This window comes from Falco cherrug, chromosome 13 (assembly GCF_023634085.1).
Source record: "Falco cherrug isolate bFalChe1 chromosome 13, bFalChe1.pri, whole genome shotgun sequence".
NCBI lineage: Eukaryota > Metazoa > Chordata > Aves > Falconiformes > Falconidae > Falco > Falco cherrug.
Window position 1 is genome coordinate 13,178,231 of NC_073709.1, and position 23,601 is coordinate 13,201,831.

Below are 23,601 nucleotides of genomic sequence, written 5' to 3' on the forward strand. Positions count from 1 at the left end.
GGTAGGTGTAATGTATCCATCATGACTATTGTATCCACTGAAAGAAAACACCACAGGACTACCTGCCAGGGTGTCCAGGAAAACTCCAGAAAACCCAAGGACCTTGCTTGAACCCACAGTACTTCCCTATGGTTCTAGGTACTTCAGGTGGAAGGTGTTCAGGTAGTGATGGCTGAAGATAAGCTGATGTGTTTGGGTTGAACATAGGTAGATCTCCAGTAGCCATTTCTTTTTTGTGGTTGTTTTGTTTTTTAATTCAAGCTCTTACCACTATAGTAACAGGGTTGCAGGCATGGATTTAGTTTTCGTTTCCTTATTTAACTGGACACAGGAATTGTCATTTTCCTTTCTAAATCATCACACGACTCACCACTGGACAGCTTCCTAATTCATTCCAGAAGTCAGTGTATTGATATTACTATAGGAAAAATTAGTAAATCACCCTAGGACTCTGCAAAAGGAAAGACAGTAATTTAAACAAAGTAGTATGAGAGTGTATAACTGTAAGCATTTCCAGAGTGTGCCAGTGACCAATTGCTACAAAAAATAATTAACTTAGTTTGTGATTACCTGCTGTTTCAGGGGCACAATCCCAAAGGGATCAGGATGCAATGACAGAGCCCTTAGCTTCACCACAGGAAATAAAAATTATCTCAATTACCCGGGAAGGCAGAACTAGTAATTTTAACTGTAATGAAACACAGGAATTCTAGTAGCAGATCAAAGCCCCCTGAACTCACCTTTTGCAAATATGTAAAGAGGCAAATTCCCCTGGAGAATTTACAGTGTATATACTGGAGCAGAGACCAAACAGGAGATGCTACAGTGGAAGAGCTGAAGGAGGTAGTGGGCAACATGGCCATGGCACCATCTGCTCTGTGCAGCTTAAAAGGCCCACAGGGGTTAATATGGTTAACTTCTAGCTCCTCCACTGAGACAAAACTACAGAAGTGAATGTCTGCTTATGGATATTTTAAACAAAAAAAGGAAACATATGGCCCTCTGGAACTATATTCACTGTTTCTTCAGCTGCTATGACACAGAGAACAGATAGCCTAGGACTAGAATTAAATGCAAAAGCTTTATTCCAAGGAGCAATTAGAGAACAACTTAGGGAACACGTTTCAATTTTTAAAGTTCTCCAATTAGCAAAATGGAAACAAAAAAAAGCTGAGAATGCTCATATACACTCACTAGTAAAAAAAATTAGCTGTATAAAATAGCAGTTTCTTACCCATGTGAGGAATATTTCTGCAACCTATGAAAGACAGCTTAGAATGAATAATTACAATCAGCCTTTCTATCCCAGATGTTATTTTGTGATTTGACACATAGACTACTAAAGAGCAAATAGTAAAAAAGAAGAATGGGCTTGATTTAGAAGGCTGAAAAGAAAGATCACTAATTTCACTTACAAAATCAGACATTTAATTTAAAAATGTAATCATATGGATTAAAACTGCAGGTGTGATAAATAAATAGTTGAGGGTAGCCATGACGCACATCTTCAAACTCAAGTCTTGAAACATGCTGGTAAATGTTTCACAGTACAAATCCATCAGGTAGTCTGGGCCCAAATGCAGAGCCAGCGTGTGCAGACACAACCCCACCGACTGCAGAAACGCAGCAGAAATGCCTGTGGCTCGTCGGGGGCTGGAGCCATGCACGCCCCAGGGACAGCAAGGCCAGGAGGGATCTGAAGAAGTCGTTTAGTCCAGCCTCTGCCAGAGGATGAACTGTGCCTTAAACGTTGTGAATGTTTGAAGTTTTCTTTGTTTAACTTTTTCTTAAAACTTGTGTAAATGATTTTATAATGTTGTCAGGAAATGTATGGCAGGGCTTTGCACAGTTACCATCAGGATTATTTTCTTCTAATGCCTAATCTAAAGGTAGGCAATTACTTCTTGTCCTATGCATGGGGGATTAGAAGAACAAGATTTTGGGTTGGTTTTTTTTTTTTTTACTGTCTTCTCAGCATTAGCTTTTTACAAATGTGAATACTCCTTTAGTCATTGCTCCTGCAGACTAAACAAACCAAATTCTTTTGATTTTTACTCACAAAATTATGTTGCCTAGCAGTCTGATCTTTCTTGTCTCTCTGCTGGACTCTTTCCAATTAGCCCCCAACCTCCTTGAAATGTGGTGCCTGAAACTAGATATAGTATTCCAGCTCAGACCTCATTAGACCTTATTAGACTTAATTAAAGTAAAAGGTTATTTCATGTGAATTTAATGGGGAATGTTTATTTATTCAGACTAGTATAAAATTTGCTTTTCCACAAAAACATGACATTATTGCCCAGTGATTACCTTGCTCCTCACTGGAATCTGCATGTCCTTTTCCAGAGAATTGCCACAACCAGCCATGTTCCCCTCCATCCTCTGTTAATTACTTGAATTCAACACTTTCTATTTGCCCTTAATGAAGCAAATCCTATTTATGCCACCTAAATTCAGCATTTAAGTTAAATAACCTCTTATTCTAACAGATTCCTTCAACACAGTTTCAGACTTTATCAGCAATAATTGCTTGAAAATTAAATATTTATTACATAATCCAACCTATTTTATAAAGTGTATCAATGAACATAAAATTGATTTAAGTAAAGGCCTCCTTATTACATCCTCCTAGGTGATAGTGAAATGCCAAGAACAACCCAAAGTACAAATCATTCTCGTAGATAATTTAAACTATGCTTCCTACATTGGCTATGGAAATGTCAAAAGCAAACTCTACCAAAAGCCCTTACCAAAATCAAGATGCGCCACCTTTGCAGCTTCTCTGTTCACAACTCAGTTATTCTGTCACTGAAGGAATTCTTTGGTAGGATTTATCTCATATGGCATTTCTCCTTTTCTCTGAAATTGTGTATGAAAAAAAGCGAAGTCTGGAATTGAAAAAGAGGTATGGGAACTGTTTTTCCTCAGAATGAACTTTAAAAACAACTAAAATGCGTATTTCAATTTGTAAAGATCGTCAGGATAATGAAAACCATGAAGATAACAGTGAGAACTCAGAACCAGTTCTGAACTCTCAGATTTTTTTCAGTGATCTCTCACAGTAACGGTTGCATGTCTGAAAAGATATTTTTAAAGAAAATGTTTGAAAAAATGGACAGCCCCACTTTCTGAAATCTCTGTACTTTATGAGTCAAGGAGTCAGGTTAAATTCAAATGTAACTCTAAACATTTGTCTTCTTCCAGTCTACTGCACCTATTACCTTCTGTTGTTAGTAGTTACAGCTCACTCTTACTATGACATACTTCAGTTGTATGTGTATACACTCCTTCACATCTGCCCAATTTTTAGATCTTTGTTGCAGCGACTTCAGTTCTTACTTGCTAATTTCAGTGCTCCCCATCTATCTAAAACGCTAGTTCCATATATAGGTGTCATGACTCGTCCTTGTCTTAGCCATAAACTGGTCCATGTTATCTTACGCATCAAACAGGTCAAGGGAATGTACAGTTGCCCTTATCCAATTGTATTTCCTTTAACAGAAATGCTTACTTCTTCCAGATACACTCCCTGCATCAAGACTAAGACCCTGAATTAAAAGCCAATGAAAACTGGAAAACTAGCCTTTATTCTTCTACAGACTTTGGTGAATTCTGGATCGGTCCACTGGTGAACAAAATCCTTTCCTTACCTGTTCCACTTTACTGGAAACTTTGCTGTCCTACACACTCAGATAGAAGTAGTAGGTCTCTAATTAGCTTATTTTTATGTACAGGTTATGTTATAGAGATGATACAAAACGTTAGTGACGATCAAATGCTGGACTAGGTTCTCTGAAGACACACTGATGCTACCATGCTAGGCAACTGTTTGAAGAGAAAGAGCTAGGATTCACAAACTTGTGGACATCCTGTAACAAATCCATTAAACATCACAGCTGTAATAGATTAATCTAAACCACTGGATTTCATTGGTCTGATTTTTAATATTGTACTTGATGTTACAAATAAAATATAACTTTAATATTTAATTTGTAAAGTTTTCACATTTCCATGTAAACCCAAAAGGTTTAAAGTAAAAAGAACTCTGCAGAGGCAACAGCTTTTTCTTTAACAAGATACTAATTTTATAAGAGTAGAGAAATGTGTAAACATAAACATTCATGATTTTCTTCTGTACAGATCTGTGCAAATTAGTTGATACAAATATAATTTACTATAGAAACATCTGTTTGTTTGTTTTTGCTACACACGATTCTATGCTGGCATCACATACTAGTCGATTAATCTTTCAAAGAGTGAGATTTAAGCATTTTGCATCCTAATCCCCAGTATGTCCATTGCCAGCAGTGGACTTCATGTTCAGAGAATCAGACTCACAGTGTCAGCAATCTAAAATTAAACTTCAGTACAAGATTATAAATAATCAAAAATTAATTCATCATTTTCATATCACAATTGCCAGATGCTTAAAGGCCACGATCCAAGCCAACCAAAATCAATGACAGTTTTCCCATTGACTTAGCTGGAATTCAGTCGCAGTTCCCAGTCACTACAGATGTCTCATTTTAGTTTTGCAATTTTATAACAGCATGAAGAGTTAAAAAGTGCGACGTGTCACAGCTTCAGTGTGAGAAGTAAAGCCTCTAAGTCTTTCTGGGCCTCTTTATCCTGAAAGAAACAGACAATCGTGTATCAACTTCGATAGGATAAATCCCTTCTATTTGCCTACATGCCTACCCACATTTCTTTACTAACAACAGACACAACACACAACTGCAACGGCCACAGAATGTAAAGACTGCATAGTAAGTTAATTCATCAGTGAATGCAAACAAAGTTTGAAGTGAAAACAAGAGCCAGATGGCAGCGCTCTCTTTACAGCTCTGTTAAAGCACTTAAAATGTTAGCCACAAACAGCTTTCTCAACAGACCAGCAAGCCTTTTCAGCTTAGGCTGTAACTTCTATTGGTGTACTTTGCAGAAAGTACTGCCTTGCCTTGTATCTTTATGCAATCTTGCAACCCGACTGCATGCAGTTTTCCCTCAAGATATTTCTGTGGTGCTTGCTAATGACTTATTATGCAGTTAACAAGAAAACACTGGGAAATGTAATTAATGACATAGGTTAGATTGTGGTTTCAGTGCATACAGCCATACCTACCTGTAATAACCACCATGGACTGACTACATACACCCTTGGTATCTTCCACACTGGTGTTGGTGGGCTCTGCCTATGCTACTGGGCTCATAGCAGAGTGGAGCCAACGGGGGGACAAGAGGCAAGTAATCTGCTATGCCCAGAGCCAACGCTATATTATACCTCCTAGGACAGAAGGGAAAGGCTCCTTTTAGGATGATGTTTAAGTGCACAGTTTGCACGGGGCTTTAAACTAAACTCATCCCACAGGCTCTTTCACAGGTAACCAGTGACATATGTATAATCTGTTTGGAAAGGGGCACATGCATATGAACGTGTAACCGCAGTACAAAACCTCCATTATTCTACTTATTTTTGAAATGTCTCCTGGATATAATCCACTTGCCACTGCAAAACTTCTAGCTTGTGACACGCACCTTGGTTTAAAACCACATTTCTAAAAAGTCAGCACCTCATACCTGCAGGCTGGTGAGGGTCCAAACACCCAGTACATGCACCCGCGTGTACTTTACAGTGCAAGTGAAAAGCACTTGCACATCACAAATTTTGTGCAAGTACTCCTAATGACAGAGACCAGAATTTCTTTCCCAGATAATGCCATAGGCAATTCTGAAAGCAAATACTATAGACAGACAGTGAAGTAATCACTGAATTTCAGGATCACTTCATTATCCGATCAACCAAAGAGCTGGAACAAAATACAGGACATTTTAAAATACATTTTACGGGTGAAGAAATTCCTGCTTCTCTTTATTTTGGTTAGTTGTCTATAATGTCATGGAGGAATAGAGAAGAATATTGAGATGATAGAAACCATATGCCAGACACGTCAAAATACATTATATTATTGGTCTGGATTAAGGCATTAATACATTAGCTGGACACTTCTCTTGGAGTCGCTGCCTTGCTCCCACTGGCAACAATAGGCTAAACTATCTGCCTAATCATTTATCAGAGGCCTTAAAAGGCACACACAGCAAAGCCAGTAAGCTCTTGCCAAAATACTCTAACAGAAGGAAATGTCACACTGAATTCAGCACCCCTTACTACCCGCTCACTACAGGCTGCCTGGAGCACCAGCCTGTGGCTTTCAACAAGAATTGGAAAACTCAAAATTTGTATCAATATGTTGATTAATTCAGGGAAAATACACTTTTCTGTACTGACTGTGGTCATCTTGTGAAAATGACTGTAAAGTCCATTAAACAAAAAAGTAAAAAGCCAGATATTGTCCCATGGTATGAAGAAAACGAAAAAGGTTTCATTGGATCTGGTCCTAGTCTTCATACTTTTCCAAGCCGAAAATGATAAAGATGCAGGTTTTCTCATACCTGAACAGTGTTCAGCATTTCATGGGTTGATGGGATTCTTTACTCACTTCTCAGGATACAGCATTTAAAAAATATATCTCTAAACAATTTTGTATAATTGTCTCTCTCCTTAGAAGCAAAGGATTATATTGGGCAATAAGCTTTAATGAGTTGCAAAGGTCCCAGACATATTGGGCAATCTTCCCTGAATCTTCCTCCGGGCTTAAGAAAAAGAATGAAATAAACCCATGACTGTTCTAAGAACTAGGTGGAGAAGAAACTGCAAATGTACAAAGAGTCCTACCTCTAGGCTGCCAGTTCTAAACAAGACTACATCAGTAAAAGTTGCAAATTACTTAACGGGCTATGTTAATTCAGCCAGTGGCTTCCAGTCAATAGTAAGAACTCAGATGGCAAAAGCACTGAAAAAAAATCAGTAATGGCATTAAAAACAAAGCTGGGAATGGTGAGTGAAGGGAACTATTACATCACCTTTGGACAGAGTCCTTCCAGACCCAAGTGTGTGACACTAAAAGGAGAGAGAAGCCACAGCTCTGTTCAGCGTACCAGTCTCCAGTTTTAAGGGTGAAAACTTCATTAATACCCAAAGCTTGACTGTTAGTAGGAAGACAAAGCCATAAATCTTGTATTTGGCCAACTCTCTTCCTCATTGATTTTAGGGCCTGTGGCTTTCTCAAAATGAACAATAAGGTTGGCTTTTGGGGTTTTTGGTGTTTGTTTTTTTTTAAAGGCAGGAAGGCTTTGATCTTCCTTTAGAGCACAGCAGGGAAAGGAAGAGGTGCAAGCTGTAGGAGGAATGCAATATATTTATGTCAGTCCCATTTGTTCACCCTGAGGCTTAGTTCAGCACTGACTGAAAACAGCCATTTTCAACCTTGATTTTCTACTGTCAAGGCTTACTTATTAAACTTATTAAACACTTCTCATATCGTTTTCAGAGTTGAATACGAGTTCAAAATGTTCTGCAAAGTGCTACACAAAAGCTATTCAAATTACAGGATGAGTGACTGTATTTTCCCCTCTTCCTATTTAGTTGCTTTTCTTTTATGTTTCATCATCCACAGCGGATATGCACAGGAAAAAAAGACCTGGGAGGCCAGGGACTGAACAAGGGAAGAGAGGGAGTTGAACACAAGAGCGGAAGAGAGAGCTGGTGGGAAAAAAGGAATGTTGGCTTAACTGGAGATAGCCCACATTTTGACAGTTAATTTCTGCTGAAAAAAAACCCTGATAAATATATATACACACAGACATACACATATAAATGTGCATGTAAAAATTAAACTGCGATTAAAGCAGAGACTGGAAGATAATGATTTTACCTTCCATTTCTGCTAATTGTTTCCTTATGCCCTAAAAACACCCAACCCGGCACTGCACATGTGTGCACTTGTTGACAAAGTCCCAGCTGTCAACAGAGAATGATACACCCCCATGACCACAACCAAAACGGTTACACCAGCCAACTATAACATGATTGTGTGCAACCACTGCCAAATCCCAAGCTGACATGCATCCTGTAGGGTTTCGCTGCAGTCAGAGGGGCTGCCTGGTACATTAAAAGAGCTGGGCTGCAAGGGTGGTCCAAAGCCGTACTCTGATACGCTGTAACAGCAATGAGGTGCTCAGAGCCACTCCTGCTTTTGGGTACAGTTGTATCATTCCTTCACAGCTGCAGGAGAAATCCTGGACTGTAACAGAAGAGACTTCCAAACATGCACAAGGATCATTAATTAAAGAGTAATAGCTCTTGTGCACAATATAAATCATATGAAGCTATATGCTATCCCTTCTCAGTTTCATGGTAGATTGTCACAGATGGTGTGACTGTAGTAGGCATTAATTTGCATACAATTGCATAATACTGTTTTTCCCCTGAGATATTCCAATAAACCAATGCAATCATCCACTTGCAACCTTCTATATGACTGCTGTATGTCACAAGTTTTGGGATCAAGGCAGGCACAGCTTTAAAATATGTAGCTGACAATAATTCCACATTTTCTGATTATACTTCTAGCAGAGGGACAAACACTCTTTCACACCCATAAGACTGTGAATAATAGTTCGGCTAGTTCGAGGACTCCAGTTGAAACGTTACAAAATCACAGAATTCAGTTTAGAATAAGTAATAGTCACGTAACCTTTTTATCCACTAGTTCTTTTCTAAGACCTTAAAAGACAGTTTCACCTGTAATCTGGTTTCCTTTTACCATTGTACACAATGTGGAGCTTTGGTGTTTAAGACATTCCCCTTCTGTCCAGCTGCTGGCCCCACCACGATGGGACCTACAGCCCTTCCTTCCGTGCAGTCATCACTGAAACAGCTTGAACATGAGCAAGCCCAGTTACAGCCCCTACAGAAAGATGCCTGTTGAGGCTTTCCTTCACCCTGTATACTGACTCTGAGACAATATATTTCAAACTCCTGGAAGCTTGACTACTCTACAAAAGTAAGAAACCAGTTGCGAACCTCTTCATCCTGCACTGCACCACCACCTCCCTGAATCCTACTCCCAGTGTGCCCCTGCACCGCCAGCACACCCACCGAGGAGACACGCTCCACGTGTTGAGGAATCATGGGTTGATCAGCCTTGCTGCACTAAGAACCGTGCTGAAACCTTTGATAAGAGGTTGAAATGAATACTTCATGATAAACTAGTCAATAATAAGCTCATTACTTATCAGGATAGACTTTATCCTTATGTACAGAACTACAAAAAATATCTTCATCATTTCTTGGAATCGTTTTTAGAGGGGGAGAAAGAATAAGCAGACAATGCAAACAAACCTTTTGGCAAGAACTTCAAAAACATGCAGACAGCAAATCGGTCTGATCACTAAGAGAAAAATACACTGTATTCTCTGAAGTGCAAAATATTTTAAAATATAGGAGGTCTCGAATTCTTTTAGCAGCTCATTTACAAATGTCTCATTTTTAGCAGCATTTTACAGTTTGAAATCTGATCTCTTTAATGAGTTCTAAAAAGGCTCATTCACTGAGCTTGAAGCACTCATATTCGGTGTAAGCAAAATCACTAATTAAGGAATAGTTTTTTAAAGTATATTCAAAAGACACTCTTATTTTGGGTTGGTGGTAGCTATTAGGAAATTCTTGTTCAACTCCACAAACAGTATTAGCAGGAAAACAATAGACTAGAATTCAAAATGAATACAAATCTGGATACTTCCATTATTTTGTCATTGAAACACCGTGGACTTTTGCTTGGCATTTGGAGAAAAAACGTGCATAAAATCTAAATGAACGAATATTCTCTGAAAACAATGACATTTTGTATTGAGCTGCTGATGTTGAGAGAAGAAAACGTTCTGTTTGATGAGAAAACAAAAACGTTTTTTATAAGGTTAACCCAAATTATTCACATAATTTCAATGGCAAGTTTTTTCACAAACAAGTCACAATTTGTACTCTTCACTTTAAAAGCAAAAGGAAATTGCTTTTTCTCCTCAAATTCTTACTTAGAAGGATAGATTACCACAGCAGCTTCAAATGAGATCTGATGGAAACATCACAGCAAGGTCTGCTACATGCGACCAATTTATGGTGGCTGGAATAGGCATTTCTTGGAAAATCTGTTGTGGAAAGTTCAAAATATACAAATGGTCTGTCTTAACAGGAAAAACTGATGGGTGCTAAAGTTTATATTCCGCCCTCTCTTCCATCTCTCTGTAACTCCCACTCTTTTCCTTACAGACAATATTAAAAAAGTAAATTAATGACCAGGGAGATCAATTATGGTGATGTAAAAAAATGTAAGAAAATCTTATGAGTGTGATTTCTCCTCAGCAACTGCATTCTTGTGTAAACATACAGCCATTACTACATTTACCTCCTTCTCCACATGGGCTTTTCTAGAGTTTCAAATGTCGCTGAGGCTGAAAGCAGAGTCTTTAACGATCTCTGCTTCCTGCCATTCCATACCTGTAACAAGCAAATGCTGTCAATTTCTGTAATAACTAAAATATCTCTCACTTGAATTTCAGCTCTGAATTGCCTTCATGTGTAATTCCTGGGAGTGTTTTTGAAATTAATATTATTCTTTTAAAATTGCCAGTAATTTTGTAAAATATATTCTCAGCTTCAGGGAAGTTTTTATCTGCATTTCAAGTAAGACTTCCAGCAACTTTCAGTGCAAATAGATCTGCTTTGCGTTCTTCCTGCTTTGCTGTCTTTGGTTCTTCTTCAACTACATTTTTTGTAATGTCACTGCTGCTTTTTAGATTCATTTTCCAAAAAAAGTCACAGAGACCAGAAGCTTGAAATTTTAATCTCCTTCTCTGCTAGGCTGTTAATCCCTTATGGTGAGCTTACTGGTCCTACAAGCATGGAGTTCACTCTCATGCCCATGCTCATCTCCAGATACAAGAAGAAATAATTTCTTTACTATTACATTTTATAATCCTACATCAAGACTTAATTTTCTACAAGTTCCAGCCTTGAAAATATCCAACAATCTCTGTTATAAACAAGAAATTAGTGTCTTATTCCCCTTACATGCAAAGTGGTATGTGTTTAATCAAGCACACACACACACACACGTTTTGGGGTTTTTTTTATATGCAAGACAAATGCTAGTGTTTTCAAATTCAAATTACATTTTTCTCCTCAAATTTAAAGAAGTCATTTGTTTCCATCACAGTAGTCCACCACATCTGGTTTCGACAGCCCTTCATGTAGCCACACTCAACAAGGCTTTGAGCACACTACAAAGTATTAAGTCTCAGTAAGGGTAATACAACATCTACTAGATAAACAGAGCAGCTGTTACGCACTTTACAGTAACTCACAGCAGCCCTGAACATTAGGATCTCTTTTACTGAAGGGGTGAATGTTTCCCAGGACCCTGAGGTTATCCACCTGGACGGCCACCAGAGAAAAGCAGAACAATTTAATGTCTCATGCACCTCCAGCAGTGAAGTACCAACTCTACAGTATGACAGTATTTATGGCCAAGGAAGGACCATATAATTCATTGAAGGTTTTTGTTTAGAGGATAAAGGGGAAGTTCTCTAAAGTAGTACCGTAACATCAGTTTTGGTTTCGGATGTAATTTGCACCAAATCTCCTGCATTTCCTTTCAAAATAAAAAAATGCATAGACCGATCAGTTAAAAATGTGCCAAACTGTTTTTAAAAACTGGTATCAGGACCTACAGGAGTTGTTCCATTAGAACTTGTCTCTTCTTTTATGATTTCTTTGGAATCTTTTTTTAGGTTCATAATAGGGTTGAACCTGGCCATCTGATTTTTATTTTTTTTTCTTTAACTAGAATTACCTCTGTTTGGAAGCCTCTCTACCCCTTCAATTAAAAGCATATTCTGCGAGTGATAGAACAGAGGCACAGAAGGGCTATTTGGATGCGATACAATATTCAAGACAAAAATCATCTCCCTTAACTTGAAATGTGACACAAAATGAATTCTAAACAAAGTGTCAAAGAAGTGCCCTGAGTTAGACAAGCTGAGATTTTGACCTGAGGATTAAAATAAGCTATTGGCTATTTTACTGATGCCGAGCACCTCTGGTTCCCACTGAAGTCACTGGAAACTGTGGATGTGCAGCAGCAACAAAACCTAAACCATTGTCTACTATTATTTTTCATACTTATGCTGCAGAATAATTTGTATCGTGAAATACTATACATTTCCTCAGTGTGGCACCTTTCCAGCAGCTCGCTCTCTCAGTCTGGGCCTGATTTTATGCCTTTATATATATACTTGTTTCTCAGTGGGAGCCAATGTTTAAAAACAATAAAGGAATTCCCCTGCCTGAAGAAAGAGAGAAAATTCACATGAGAAACTATGATTACACTTGGGAATGATGGGTTTCACATGACTGTGACAACATACCACGCTTCTGACAACCTCGAGACCCTGTGCTGTGGCAAACTGAAAGAAATCCTCAGACTGCTGCTGTCCTGTGTTTTCTTTTTCAGACCATGAACCCCACCTTTTACAGCACTGTCGTCAATTCAGGCACTTTATCAGCATCCCTTTATTACTGTCTCTTTTGTCTTACTCCAGTCTTTTCCCTCTCTTAAACCAACCTGACTAAATGTTATTTCTCCAAGACCTGAACCACTTCAGTTTCAACATGTTTCCCCCCCAAATCCGTCACAGTCTTTCTCTAACACAATAACCAAAACAACATGTAATATTCTAATTCAGACGGGACTTGAGGTAACAGCATCAGCACAGTTTGTGTTCCAGATCTCCATTTTATAGTAATTCCTTTCAGCATGCACTTGGTTTTACCTTGTGCTGACTGCCTTTTTTTTTTTTTTTAATTGAATTACACACTCTTGCCCCAATGCCATACTTTCCTGGACTTTTTTTTCTAAACTTAACTCAAAACACATCACAAGTAAACAAGACAAAGCAGAAAAATCTGTGTTATCTATAGAATTAGTCAAAACAGAAGAGGACAAATCATCTGTCCTTTTCAGAGGGACAGAGGATTTTTGGGGCCCATTTGCTGCTCTTTGTTCTGCTCACATACCAGTGTCATTCTTTTCTCATCTCCACCCTGCTTGCCAGAATACACCCACCCACCCACCCACCCCTCAAACTGCTCCTGAATTCCTGCTCTCACCTCAGAGTTCCCCCTCCTCCTCAGGTCTGCCGGTACTTCAGAAATGTGATGGGGCATTCCTTTTACCACGGACTAAGCCCCTCCAGGTGGCCCAGGATGCACTGAACTCCAGCTCACGTTTAGGCTGATGACACAGGACTTCAGAGGCAAGATTCACCACTCATTAACTGCCCAATCTAGCAGCTGGGTGTCTCAGGTACACATCTTGCACATACCTTCACATCCAGTCTCTGCCATCATGGGACAGAGAGGCAGGATGGGGCACCTGATGTGCCTCTCTCTCCTCTGAGTGCAGGGGGAGCCTCAGCTACTACCTTTGGTCACAAAATCTTCTGCAGCTATTGTTATGAAAGATGAATCCCAATCTACGCCATCTCTATACTTTTTCAAGGAGTCCTTATGAATATGTTGAATGACTTCCAGTTTACTAAACACAGGCAGTCTTCTGCCCGCCAGAAGTTTCTGCGATATATGTTTGTTTGCAATTTTCCAGTTCGTTGCAAGATCACCTGGCCCGTAGCAAGTTGAATACAGGAAAAACAAAAAATTCACCAGCACAGTCAGTACTCATATATACAAAACAGGCTGAGTTCAAGCAATTTCAGTTGTATGCTCCCTCCCTTACGCCATTGGTCCTACTTCCACCCAAAGATGTAAGGTACCGAATAATGGATAATTTACAGCAGTCTTTCCTATGTTCTGTAATAGGCAAGCTGAAGGTACATTTCAACAGGAAGCAAAGAATGAAGCAGAGTTAAGAGATTATTAATGTCATATCTGTATCAATACATATTTAAAGAAAGACTGAACTTAAGCAATGATTGCTTAATTTAGGATTGGTACATACTATAACTTGGGCCAAAAATAGAGGCCACCCAGGAGCAGCTGCTGGTGAGGCATGCAGTGGTCTTTCTTCCCAGCAGGAACACTTGACATAAACATGTTAGTGCTCCACATACAGCATTTATTGTCAATCAAGTTACAGAGCTATTTAATGGTCTTTTTCCTGAACTTCAAAGAATTAAATGGGATAAGGCCAATTCGTCTCTGGAATCACCCCTCTCTCGCTACCACATCTGCTGTGCTCAAAGAGGGTCCCTTAGGCTGACAAAGCTCAGGTTTGAACTTGTCACGCTCTAGGATGGTAAGACATTTCCAGTCGTAGGTCGGTAATTATGGAGCTTGCTTCTACATGAGATCAGAGTGAATCTTCTTGCCATGACTTGGTTTATATTTGAGAAATTAAATCACTTAAAATCTCTCAAGTATCCGTAGAAATTTTGCGTCCACATTCTAAAAATACTCTAAAGGACATAACAAAGAATCTAATAATCTCTTAGAATAAAATAAACTACGTTCCAGCAGATGTAACTGGAAGAATTGTGCCTCCTTAACTGCACTGCGGTTGAAGACAAAGGCAATCTTGAATAACTCATCTACCTCTGCTATAGCTAACGCACTGCACTGGGGGTCTTGACAAGAATCACAAACCCGAGGCTTTCCGGAGCAGCAATACAGACTGTGGGACAAAAATTCAGAATGCTTTCAACTGAGAAAAATAGGTCTGGGGCAAAATTTCAGCACAGCTAGAGTGACACACTCAACTGCTTATGTTTAAGATAGTCTAATGAAATGGGTTGAATTACAAAGAGTGTGATTCAATTTCTGACAGCCTCTGACACAGACAAGTCCCTGACAGCTCCCCAAACAAAGATATTTTTTTTTAAAAGCTGTTGATACAGACAACTGTAATGAGCCAACCTAGAGTGGAGGAAAAAGGAAGGTTCTGTGTTCAGAGGAAAAAACAAAACATTACGTTATTACTGACAGTGCAACAATGGGTGCCAAGACAAGACAGTGTCACAAGAGAACAAGTTATCACTCTCAATACCCACCTCATTAGTAACTGAGAGAATTGACAGCGCAGAATCACAGTACTTCAGTGCATTATTTCTCTGGCCAAGATCTTTATAGCACTGAGAAGAAAAAACATTTTGTTTCCAATCAGACCACTGTAAGAATACCGGAGTCTACAAATCATTATTTTTAAAAAGAACTTGGTTACCTTTGCCAAATACACATAATTGCATTTGGAATATCCTGGATGCATTTCTTCAGCCTAAGTAATAAAAAAAAACAGGAAAGAAAATAGACATAAAACTTGTGTGATGAGATTTATGTGGTCTGCATAACATTTTTAGCAATGCACTAAGCTTCCTCAAATATCAGACTGAATCATCCCTACCGTGTGCACCGCAATCTGCTTAGCACTTCAAAACAAATGCAAGAAAAAAAGAACATCCAAAACTCAAACCCTAAACCTGGCACATAAGGTGCTGATATTGAACATGTAAAAATGTTTGGTACTGCTTGCTCTCCCCTCTCCCTAAGTGCTTTTTAAAGATACCAGATCATTCTACAGAGTATCTATTGGATTAATTCACTTACACAGTGGGCTGGAAGACACTGTTCTCTCTAGATTATTAATATTTATTTCCTCATCATAAAAATAAACAAGCAACCAACCACTCACACTTTGTGTAATTTGTAATGAACTGTATTCATCAACTTTGTAATTATTTTTCTTTCGCAGACCCAATTCTGTGTTCACCTTTCTTTTCATATTACCATCCCCTGAAAAGTTCAGGTCATTAAAAAAGTTCAGGATTGTCTTCCTCTTAAAAGATATCAAGGATGTAGAAGCTTGAAAGATGAGTAAAAATGTTTACCAATTAGCTACTAACCAAGAAGCAGCTTTAATCAACAAACAGCTTTTGGGAGAGAAAAATTACATCAGTGAAATTTATAGTAGCTGTAATCCTTAGAACAAAACAATGCTGCTTTTACCACAACTGTGTATTATCAAACAACTGAAAAAGAAACCCAAACAGTTGCCTTTTAGACAGTAATTTAATTTTTGTTGCAGAAGATGACCTAAAACCACAGTCACTCTTCAGCTCACCACAAAATATCCTGAAGCTAAAGTGAACATTTCAAATTGTTTCTACCACCTTTGGAGTTTGACCTTAAAGATAAAAATCTCTTAAACTGGGAAAATGGCAACATATTGTATTGTCCAAAATTCAGGAGATCATTCCATCTTTAAACAGATTAAGAACGAAAACAAGCACTTTTGATAGCAAAGAAAATATGCTTGTCCAATTCCTTTGAGAAATTGTCTGAAAGTAATTGCAATGACAGAAGTTTATGCTTTGAATTCAGTCAAGTGAAAAACTTGTATTTTTCAGCTCCAGAAGTAGAAATGATTCATATGAAAGACACTGAAAGACAGGTTTATTAAAAAAACTGTGCATTCAAGTAGAATGCCCAGGAACATGGACCTATATGACAGAGCTTTCTTTTCCACTTCACTACGAAGATAATTTCATCTCCACAAACAAGAAAGGTTTCTATTGAAATGCAACTAAAAGAGCTTCAGATCAGAAAAGGAGAAGTGTCACAATGTCAAAGTTTGCCTTGCCTTGCCTTCCTTGTTAACCTTCTTGCAGAAAAGGGCAAATCATCGGTTACTGCTATGGTTAATTTGTTTCAATGACATAAGTAACTTATCTATATCCATCTCGCATTAAATCCAATAACTATTAACCATGTCAAGTCATTGCAGAATTCCCTAAAACTAAAGAAAAAGAAGAAAGGTGCTACCCACTCATCTCCAAACTAATTTCAAAACAGAAAAGAGAAAGTCTTTCAGTAGAGAGTTCTGTGGTATGTAAGAGCGCCCTGGATTTATAGCTACTGATCTGTTGAGCAGACACCTTGACAACAGTATATGTAGCATATATATATATATATATATATGTGACATATAGCAGCTGGTAAACAGTCACACAGGGAAACCCTTGGCTAGGACTTACCTTAAGGAAATTCTGCAACGCTTCTTCTACTGTTGAAGTTGGTGGAGTCCCAAAGAGAGCAGTAGCTACTTTCTTTTCAATCCAAGACAACTGAGCTACCTATAATGATAATGAAATAATAAAAAAATCAAAAGTCTTTAGGGTTGCTTCTCAGTTTTGGAGTAAATACTGCCCTGTGCCACTGTACTAGTACAACTTATTTTGCAAAAGAACCTGTAAAAGAACGTTTTATACTCTCAATTTGCCAGCTCAAAGCACACACAGCCTTTTAGATTTTAGATTCTCTTAACAGGTACTGTACAGATTAAGAAACACATGATAAAACACAACATCATTGATATGAGATTATTCCAATGTACAAAGCTTAAAGTACAGTTTAGGTTTCATAAGACCTCGGCATATTTTAAAACCTACAGCTATAAACAGTGCTTTAAAACTTTAAAAGGTTTTCATGAGACATACAGCTTAGCATGATAGTTCATGTACTTGACTACTTTTCAGTGTTATGAAAAGCTGTTGCTACAGTCAAAATGTGAGTGCTTTTGGCGCTTGCAAACAAGTTCCTTTGTCACATGAAAGCTGGCAACAACCACTGTTCAGAAATAGGCTTCAATTTTTCCTCTGAAAATCTGACAAGTAAGACTTGCCAAAGACCTTCCCTTTCAGGAAGATGGGCTGCTATAAAAGGACTTCAGGGAACTGTCACATGGCCACACAATGTACGTGACTTCCTCCCTGACATATACTGACAGAAACTGCTCTGGTTACTGCCGTAAGGTACTCGGCTCCATCGCCTAACCTGGCAGAATACACCTCACATCTCTAACGAAGGATGGAGCTGCTAAGAAATGCGATGGCAGACTGGAGCCTGTTTAAATGGAGAAGTGAAGCCACCCTCCTTCGGACACATCTACTACATCCATAAAGAAAAGTCAGGACTTTATTCCTTCACATCGGTATTTGAACCACAGCACTGATGGCTCCTGTCACAGAGTACAGACGAGTTTAAAAATGCTAAAACCCAAGGTTCTATGGTTTCCTAGAAATTTCTGGCCTGGTCTATGCAGAGGCAACACAGAGAAAGGATATACACAGGCAAAGAAAGAGAACCTCTCACTGGAGACCTGGAGGTGAAATGTAAGTCACACAGGGACATCTCTTTTTCAGAGGGAGCCGCAATTCAAAGAACAGAGTTGAGCCTTGAATTCAAGTCTGTCCTACTGCTGTAAAAATTAAAATGGTTTTGGATAGCTGTAGATTATTCCTGCTTCACTCCCTGGCTTCTCAATCTCTTCAGGGCTGTTGCTGCTTCCCCCGCCCTCTCCAGCTAAATCCAGCAATTATCCAGTAGATGTCAGTTAATCATGGTAAAATATAAAAATCCATCCACCCATAACTACCCACAGTCATCAACCAGAATGCTTCTCTCTTGAACAGACATCAAGCTCTACGTATTTCTTGTTGCAAACTGCCCTAAAAATACCATTGCAAAGAGTACAAATACAGGCCAGCACGCAACAGGAAAACACATAGAACCATGTTTTCCATCTGGCCCCAATTACTCTAGCTACATAAGAGCAACACTGCTTGGAGACAGAAGGCATCCTCGTCCAGTCCTGCTGGTTGTTCGGCAGGGTCCAATGCCTTATTTGTTAAATGCCGTCACTAAGTCTTTCACACAAAACCACTAAAAATTATATTCCAGAGAGAAACAATATTAAGAAAAAAAAAAGCTTTTTTCCACCCTCTTTCTTTCACATATCCCACTCTTGAAGCGTCTTCTAAGGGAATTAAGTGTTTTTTACAAAAGCTCTCCAGCAATCCCGGAGTTGTTCTTCATTGAAGCAACAGGATGTTTCCCCACTCCGCACTGCAGTGCTTTCACACTCTGTAACACACTGCAGCATGCTGGTTAAACCTTCACATTGTAGCGATGTATATAATTCCCTCACACATTTAATTTCCTTAGCTGCTCTATAGTTTCTGAGATATATTGAAAGAATTTTCGCAAAAGTATTGCTCACACCAATCCACTCCTGCAGCATTCTCCATTCTTGGAAGAAGAAGGGGTTTTCTGTATTTCGAGGTCCATCATATAGACATAGAGGTAGCTTACAGGGGGGCAGAAATAAAGGGAATGTAAGGAATGTATATGCTTACACTGTTTTCTGCAAGACCACACAACACCCTGGAGATACACGTACACTTCACAGATACAATTACCACACACGTGTCTCCTGTTATGCAACAGCGAGGAAACAAAATTGCAGTTTTTCCATGTGGAGTTATAATTACCCATTGAAAACACAACTTCTTCCTGGCAGTTGTTTTGTTTTCTTACAAGATTTAATCAGAACTGATTTACTGAGGTTTTAGTCTTTATTTTGCCTGGCTTGGGTGCTGCTTTGCACTATTCAAACTTTAAAAAGCCCAAACATATAGGCACTTGGCCATTTTTACATTACAAATCCCACCAACCTAAAACAATGTTTGAAAGCAAAAGGCACGTATGCACAATAGTGAGTTTTCTTTAACATGCACTGGCTCCAGCATTATACTTTGTGACTGTTACACTGATAGTCTGAGAGTTCTGTAATGTTTTGAGCAGTCAGACTTATATGCCACTAGCTTGATGAATTCATTGCAGCTAACTCTAGCCATCCATAAATGAAGTGCCTAGTTATGCGAGTTGTCCAGGTTCCTTGCACCGGCGATACAGAGAGAGGTATTCCCACTAGGCAATTCCTCTTGGCCTACATTAGCCAGGGATGGACACTCTTGTCTGTCTTTCCTTCAGCTACAAAAGGAGCACAGACAGTTATACCTTGTGGATACAGAGAGAGGTATTCCCACTAGGCAATTCCTCTTGGCCTACATTAGCCAGGGATGGACACTCTTGTCTGTCTTTCCTTCAGCTACAAAAGGAGCACAGACAGTTATACCTTGTGGATGGCTAAAGACAGGTGAGGTGAGTCCCATCCCAACAGCTTCACCACACCCAACCTGAGTCAGTCTGCACTCCCCCATCACTGAGGCGGGACAAGTGGAGAAGACCTGTTTTATACAAGACACAAAATTGCGTCCTGGAGCAATAAAGATGAACAGGAAATTATACCTTTCCCCTAAACATATACATGCAGTCTTTAATCTGAAATAACTTTATTAGAGCAAATCTTACGCCACGTTTAGTGACACGGAATCATCATTCCTACTATACCAACTTTATTAAGCATTCTCCGTGTATGAGCAAGCGCAGGCAACAGAAACCCTGGTGTAACATGCTCTAGTGTAGTGCAAATTTGACTTTTACAGTCAAGGTTATTCCAAATAGTGCAAAGCATATGTGGAGGTCCATACAAAGTCAAGTACAGAGACTGTAACTGTTATCAACTTCAGCACAACAATGATTTCACTTAATGCATGTTCCAAGAATGGTATAGGACAGCAGAAAGGAATAAGAAAAACAGCCACTGCAGCAAGTAATAGCTACAACAACAAAATTAAAGAATGAAGACTGTCCTTGCCCTGCAGATGACTTCTAAACTTCAAGTGAGTTTTGTTTTTTCAGGTCTCCCCAGCCCTGATGTTAGTCTCCCCAGGAGCCTGAAAATTCACAAGAGCACTGCAAGGCACCCTGTGTTACCACAGAATATCGGGTTTTAATGTACTGGGTCGCTTGAGGAACATCACTCCCCAGCTGCCGCACATGAGGAGAGCTAGTCCCACTCACTCCAGCAAAATCAAAAGCCCAAGGGAGCACCAGCCAACTCCTGAACATCCCTAGGGCTGGAGGGGCATGGGTCACAACAGCCTGGCCTCTGCCAAGGAGAGGCCACACTACAGCACCCCAAAGCTAACAGAGATACTTGTCTCAATCTCTCCTATAGATCCGTCAAACAACAAGCTCTCATGCATTTATTCTACACAGATCTCTACTAATACCCAAGGTGGAAGAAAGCCACCCGCAGAGTTTAATGCAGCTGACTGTAAAGTTTGTACCCAGCATGCTCCTATCAGGCCTCTTGTTCTTCTGAAGACCAAGGCAGAAAACGTAGTTCTCCCCTAAATACTGGGAAAAGGGATTTCCTAACATCCTGTTCTCTCCTTTAGCCTAGGATCAGCAAAAATCACATATGAACTAAAACACTGGCTGGAATTTGGTTTTTTGTCTTCTGCTTGTTTTTGATGAGACACAAACCCTGCCCATTGACAGATCTTCTCAAATTCCAGGATGTTGGTACCAAGGAAACTAACCCACTTGGAATGAAAATACAGCCAGGACTGACTTGCAGCCCTAAAGGATTTGTTCCTCCCATGTTCCCTTGCTAATAGCTCACTGAAGACAGACCACACAATTGTCTTCCATAAAGGAAAATCATCCCATTGATCCAGCTTCAGTAAAATATTAATAGCACCTACTTAAATATCTCCAGAGAGTTTCTTTTTCTTTTTTATTACAATATATAATGTAAAATTGTATTAAACAATTTTGCAATGTTTTTACTTCTGGAAGAGATTAAGTAACTGGACAGCAGTTTTAAAATATTGGCTTCCAACACAAATACTCTCTTTTTTTGCCAGCTGAGGAACCAGGACAGTCTGCACAGCCATTCAGGCATTTATCCAACTTGAATTCCCTGGGCTTTTCACTTTCCAGTAAGGAAAGAGACTTAGAGAGCACACAGACAAAGGAAACGGGTCAATCTGTGTAACCCAGATACTGGGATACGCCACAGTTGAATCCAACACATGACATGTAACCTGCAAAAAGAAAATCCCAAGAGAACTGACTTTTAACACCCCACTAGCATTTACTAGAGGCTCTGGTCCAGTTTCACAAATACCCATTGTTCTACGCCAGTCCTGTAATTGCAAGTAGCCGTAAGTCTTAACATAAAAATCTTGTGTTTTAAAATCTATTCTAAACATTAACACACTAAAAAAAAACAACTGACAAACACACAATTATAAAGGATTAACAGATAATTGCATCCAAAACTCTAAGGAAGGAAAACTAATTCCCATACACCACACACTACGGATCAATTCACTTCTAATAAATATTTCTTGCTGATCTGAAAAGCAAAGTAGATTTCACTTTCTCTTAACAAAAACAAAGCTGAAACTTGAAAGGCCCCTAAACACTGTACTTATTTTACATCATGTGAACCAACCCAAGCATATATTTAAAACATTAAACCTTCCCTAAAAGATACATACTTAACAAAGCCTGGTTTTGTCACAGAAGGCTGAGAAGGAAAAGCTTCATCCATCAAAGACATTTAAATAAAAATTGTTTTGCTACAGTTTTTCTTTGGAATAGTAACATGTCTTTTACATACTAAAAACCAGTTTACTTTGCTTACTAGATATTATAAAGTATCTTCATTACACTTACATGGTAATCATCTTTTCCTATTATCCATTATCACTAAAGCTACCCTGGAAAAAAATTACCACCACACAGAAGAAGTTCATATGAGCTCTGGGAAAGGCAGTATTAAAATAACATTTGGTATGGTTCTGCAGTTATCTATTACTAGTGGCATTCAGTTATGTTTGCTCAATCCATAAAGAAACAGGGCATTTTCCCTCCTGTGACCTCTGCAAAACAAAATAAAAAGCATCAGAGCTATACCTGGCTTCTTCTAAACACAGCAGGTGTCAGGCAAAATTTTGCCCACCATGACATCTCTGAAACGACTGGTGAAAATCTTGCCTGATCGCGATACCAGACGTAATTTTCTAACAAAGCTGAGATGATATACACATCCAAACAGAATCTTCCTGTTTTGTATAGCTCTACTGGCTTTATAATGGTGAGAGAAATAAGAAACAGTAAAAATTGTTTTTTAGACAAGGTAGCACACCATTGTCACTGGCTTTGCATCATAGACAAACCCCCACTGCTGCAAGGCAGTGAAAATCCAGCACTTTTGTCCTGCTGGAAGGCACTAGGGCACTTCGCATTAGCTTCAATTCTGGCCCAGCAAGAACAACTGCTGAGTAAAAAATTTGGCATTGCTGTACCATTGCTCTTTGCAAGGGACTGTGTTACACTGAGGAGGGTGAGAAATGGCAGTCAGAGCCAAATTCTGGCAAAACCCCACAGATCAAATAGCTTTTATTAGTACAGCGTGCAGTCTCTAGATATAGGTTTCAGCCTTCAATAAATCTGCTCCATTTGCCTCTATTACAATTTTTCCCTAAAAGTCTGTTCAACTGTCATTTGTGAAAATGAATTGGAACTCTGAGTTACAACACCTGAAGCATCCCCTTTTACACTCTCTTATGCTATAGCTATTTTTCTCAGTTTGTCAGCCCCCCAAACAGTGCTAGAAGATAATAATGAGATCCCCCAACACTAAATGGGGAGTGAATGAGAAATGTCTGACTACACTAGGAAGATTTAAGTACATCAGGTTTCCCTATAGTGTTACCAAAGCCTATAAAGTATTAAGCACTAGGTATCTTTAACTACGCTGCTTCAGTAAAAGAATACATGACTAAAATTAGACAACAATACTCCTGGAAGCAACACTTATGAACGGACAAACATCATGGCTAATCCTAATTTGACCCCAAAGTCAGCTAGGCTAAATGTAAAAACTAACATTCTTTTCTCAGCCTTCCCTTTTTCTTCTTGAACTTCTTTCCCAAGCT

At 39.0% G+C, this 23,601-nt stretch overlaps 1 protein-coding gene across 1 annotated transcript in view; it reads right to left on the reverse strand.

Annotated features, from left to right (window-relative positions):
* Positions 1–2,526: 2,526 nt before the first annotated feature.
* RMDN2 (regulator of microtubule dynamics 2) overlaps positions 2,527–23,601 on the reverse strand; it is a 50,270-nt gene continuing 29,195 nt past the window's right edge. Inside the window, exons 8-11 of the mRNA XM_055725873.1 lie at positions 16,939–17,037; positions 15,129–15,182; positions 14,959–15,039; positions 2,527–4,629 (exon numbers count right to left, since the gene is read on the reverse strand). Coding sequence (XP_055581848.1) covers positions 4,576–4,629; positions 14,959–15,039; positions 15,129–15,182; positions 16,939–17,037 — 288 coding nt within the window. The 3' untranslated portion in view covers positions 2,527–4,575. The remainder of the gene's footprint in view (positions 4,630–14,958; positions 15,040–15,128; positions 15,183–16,938; positions 17,038–23,601) is intronic.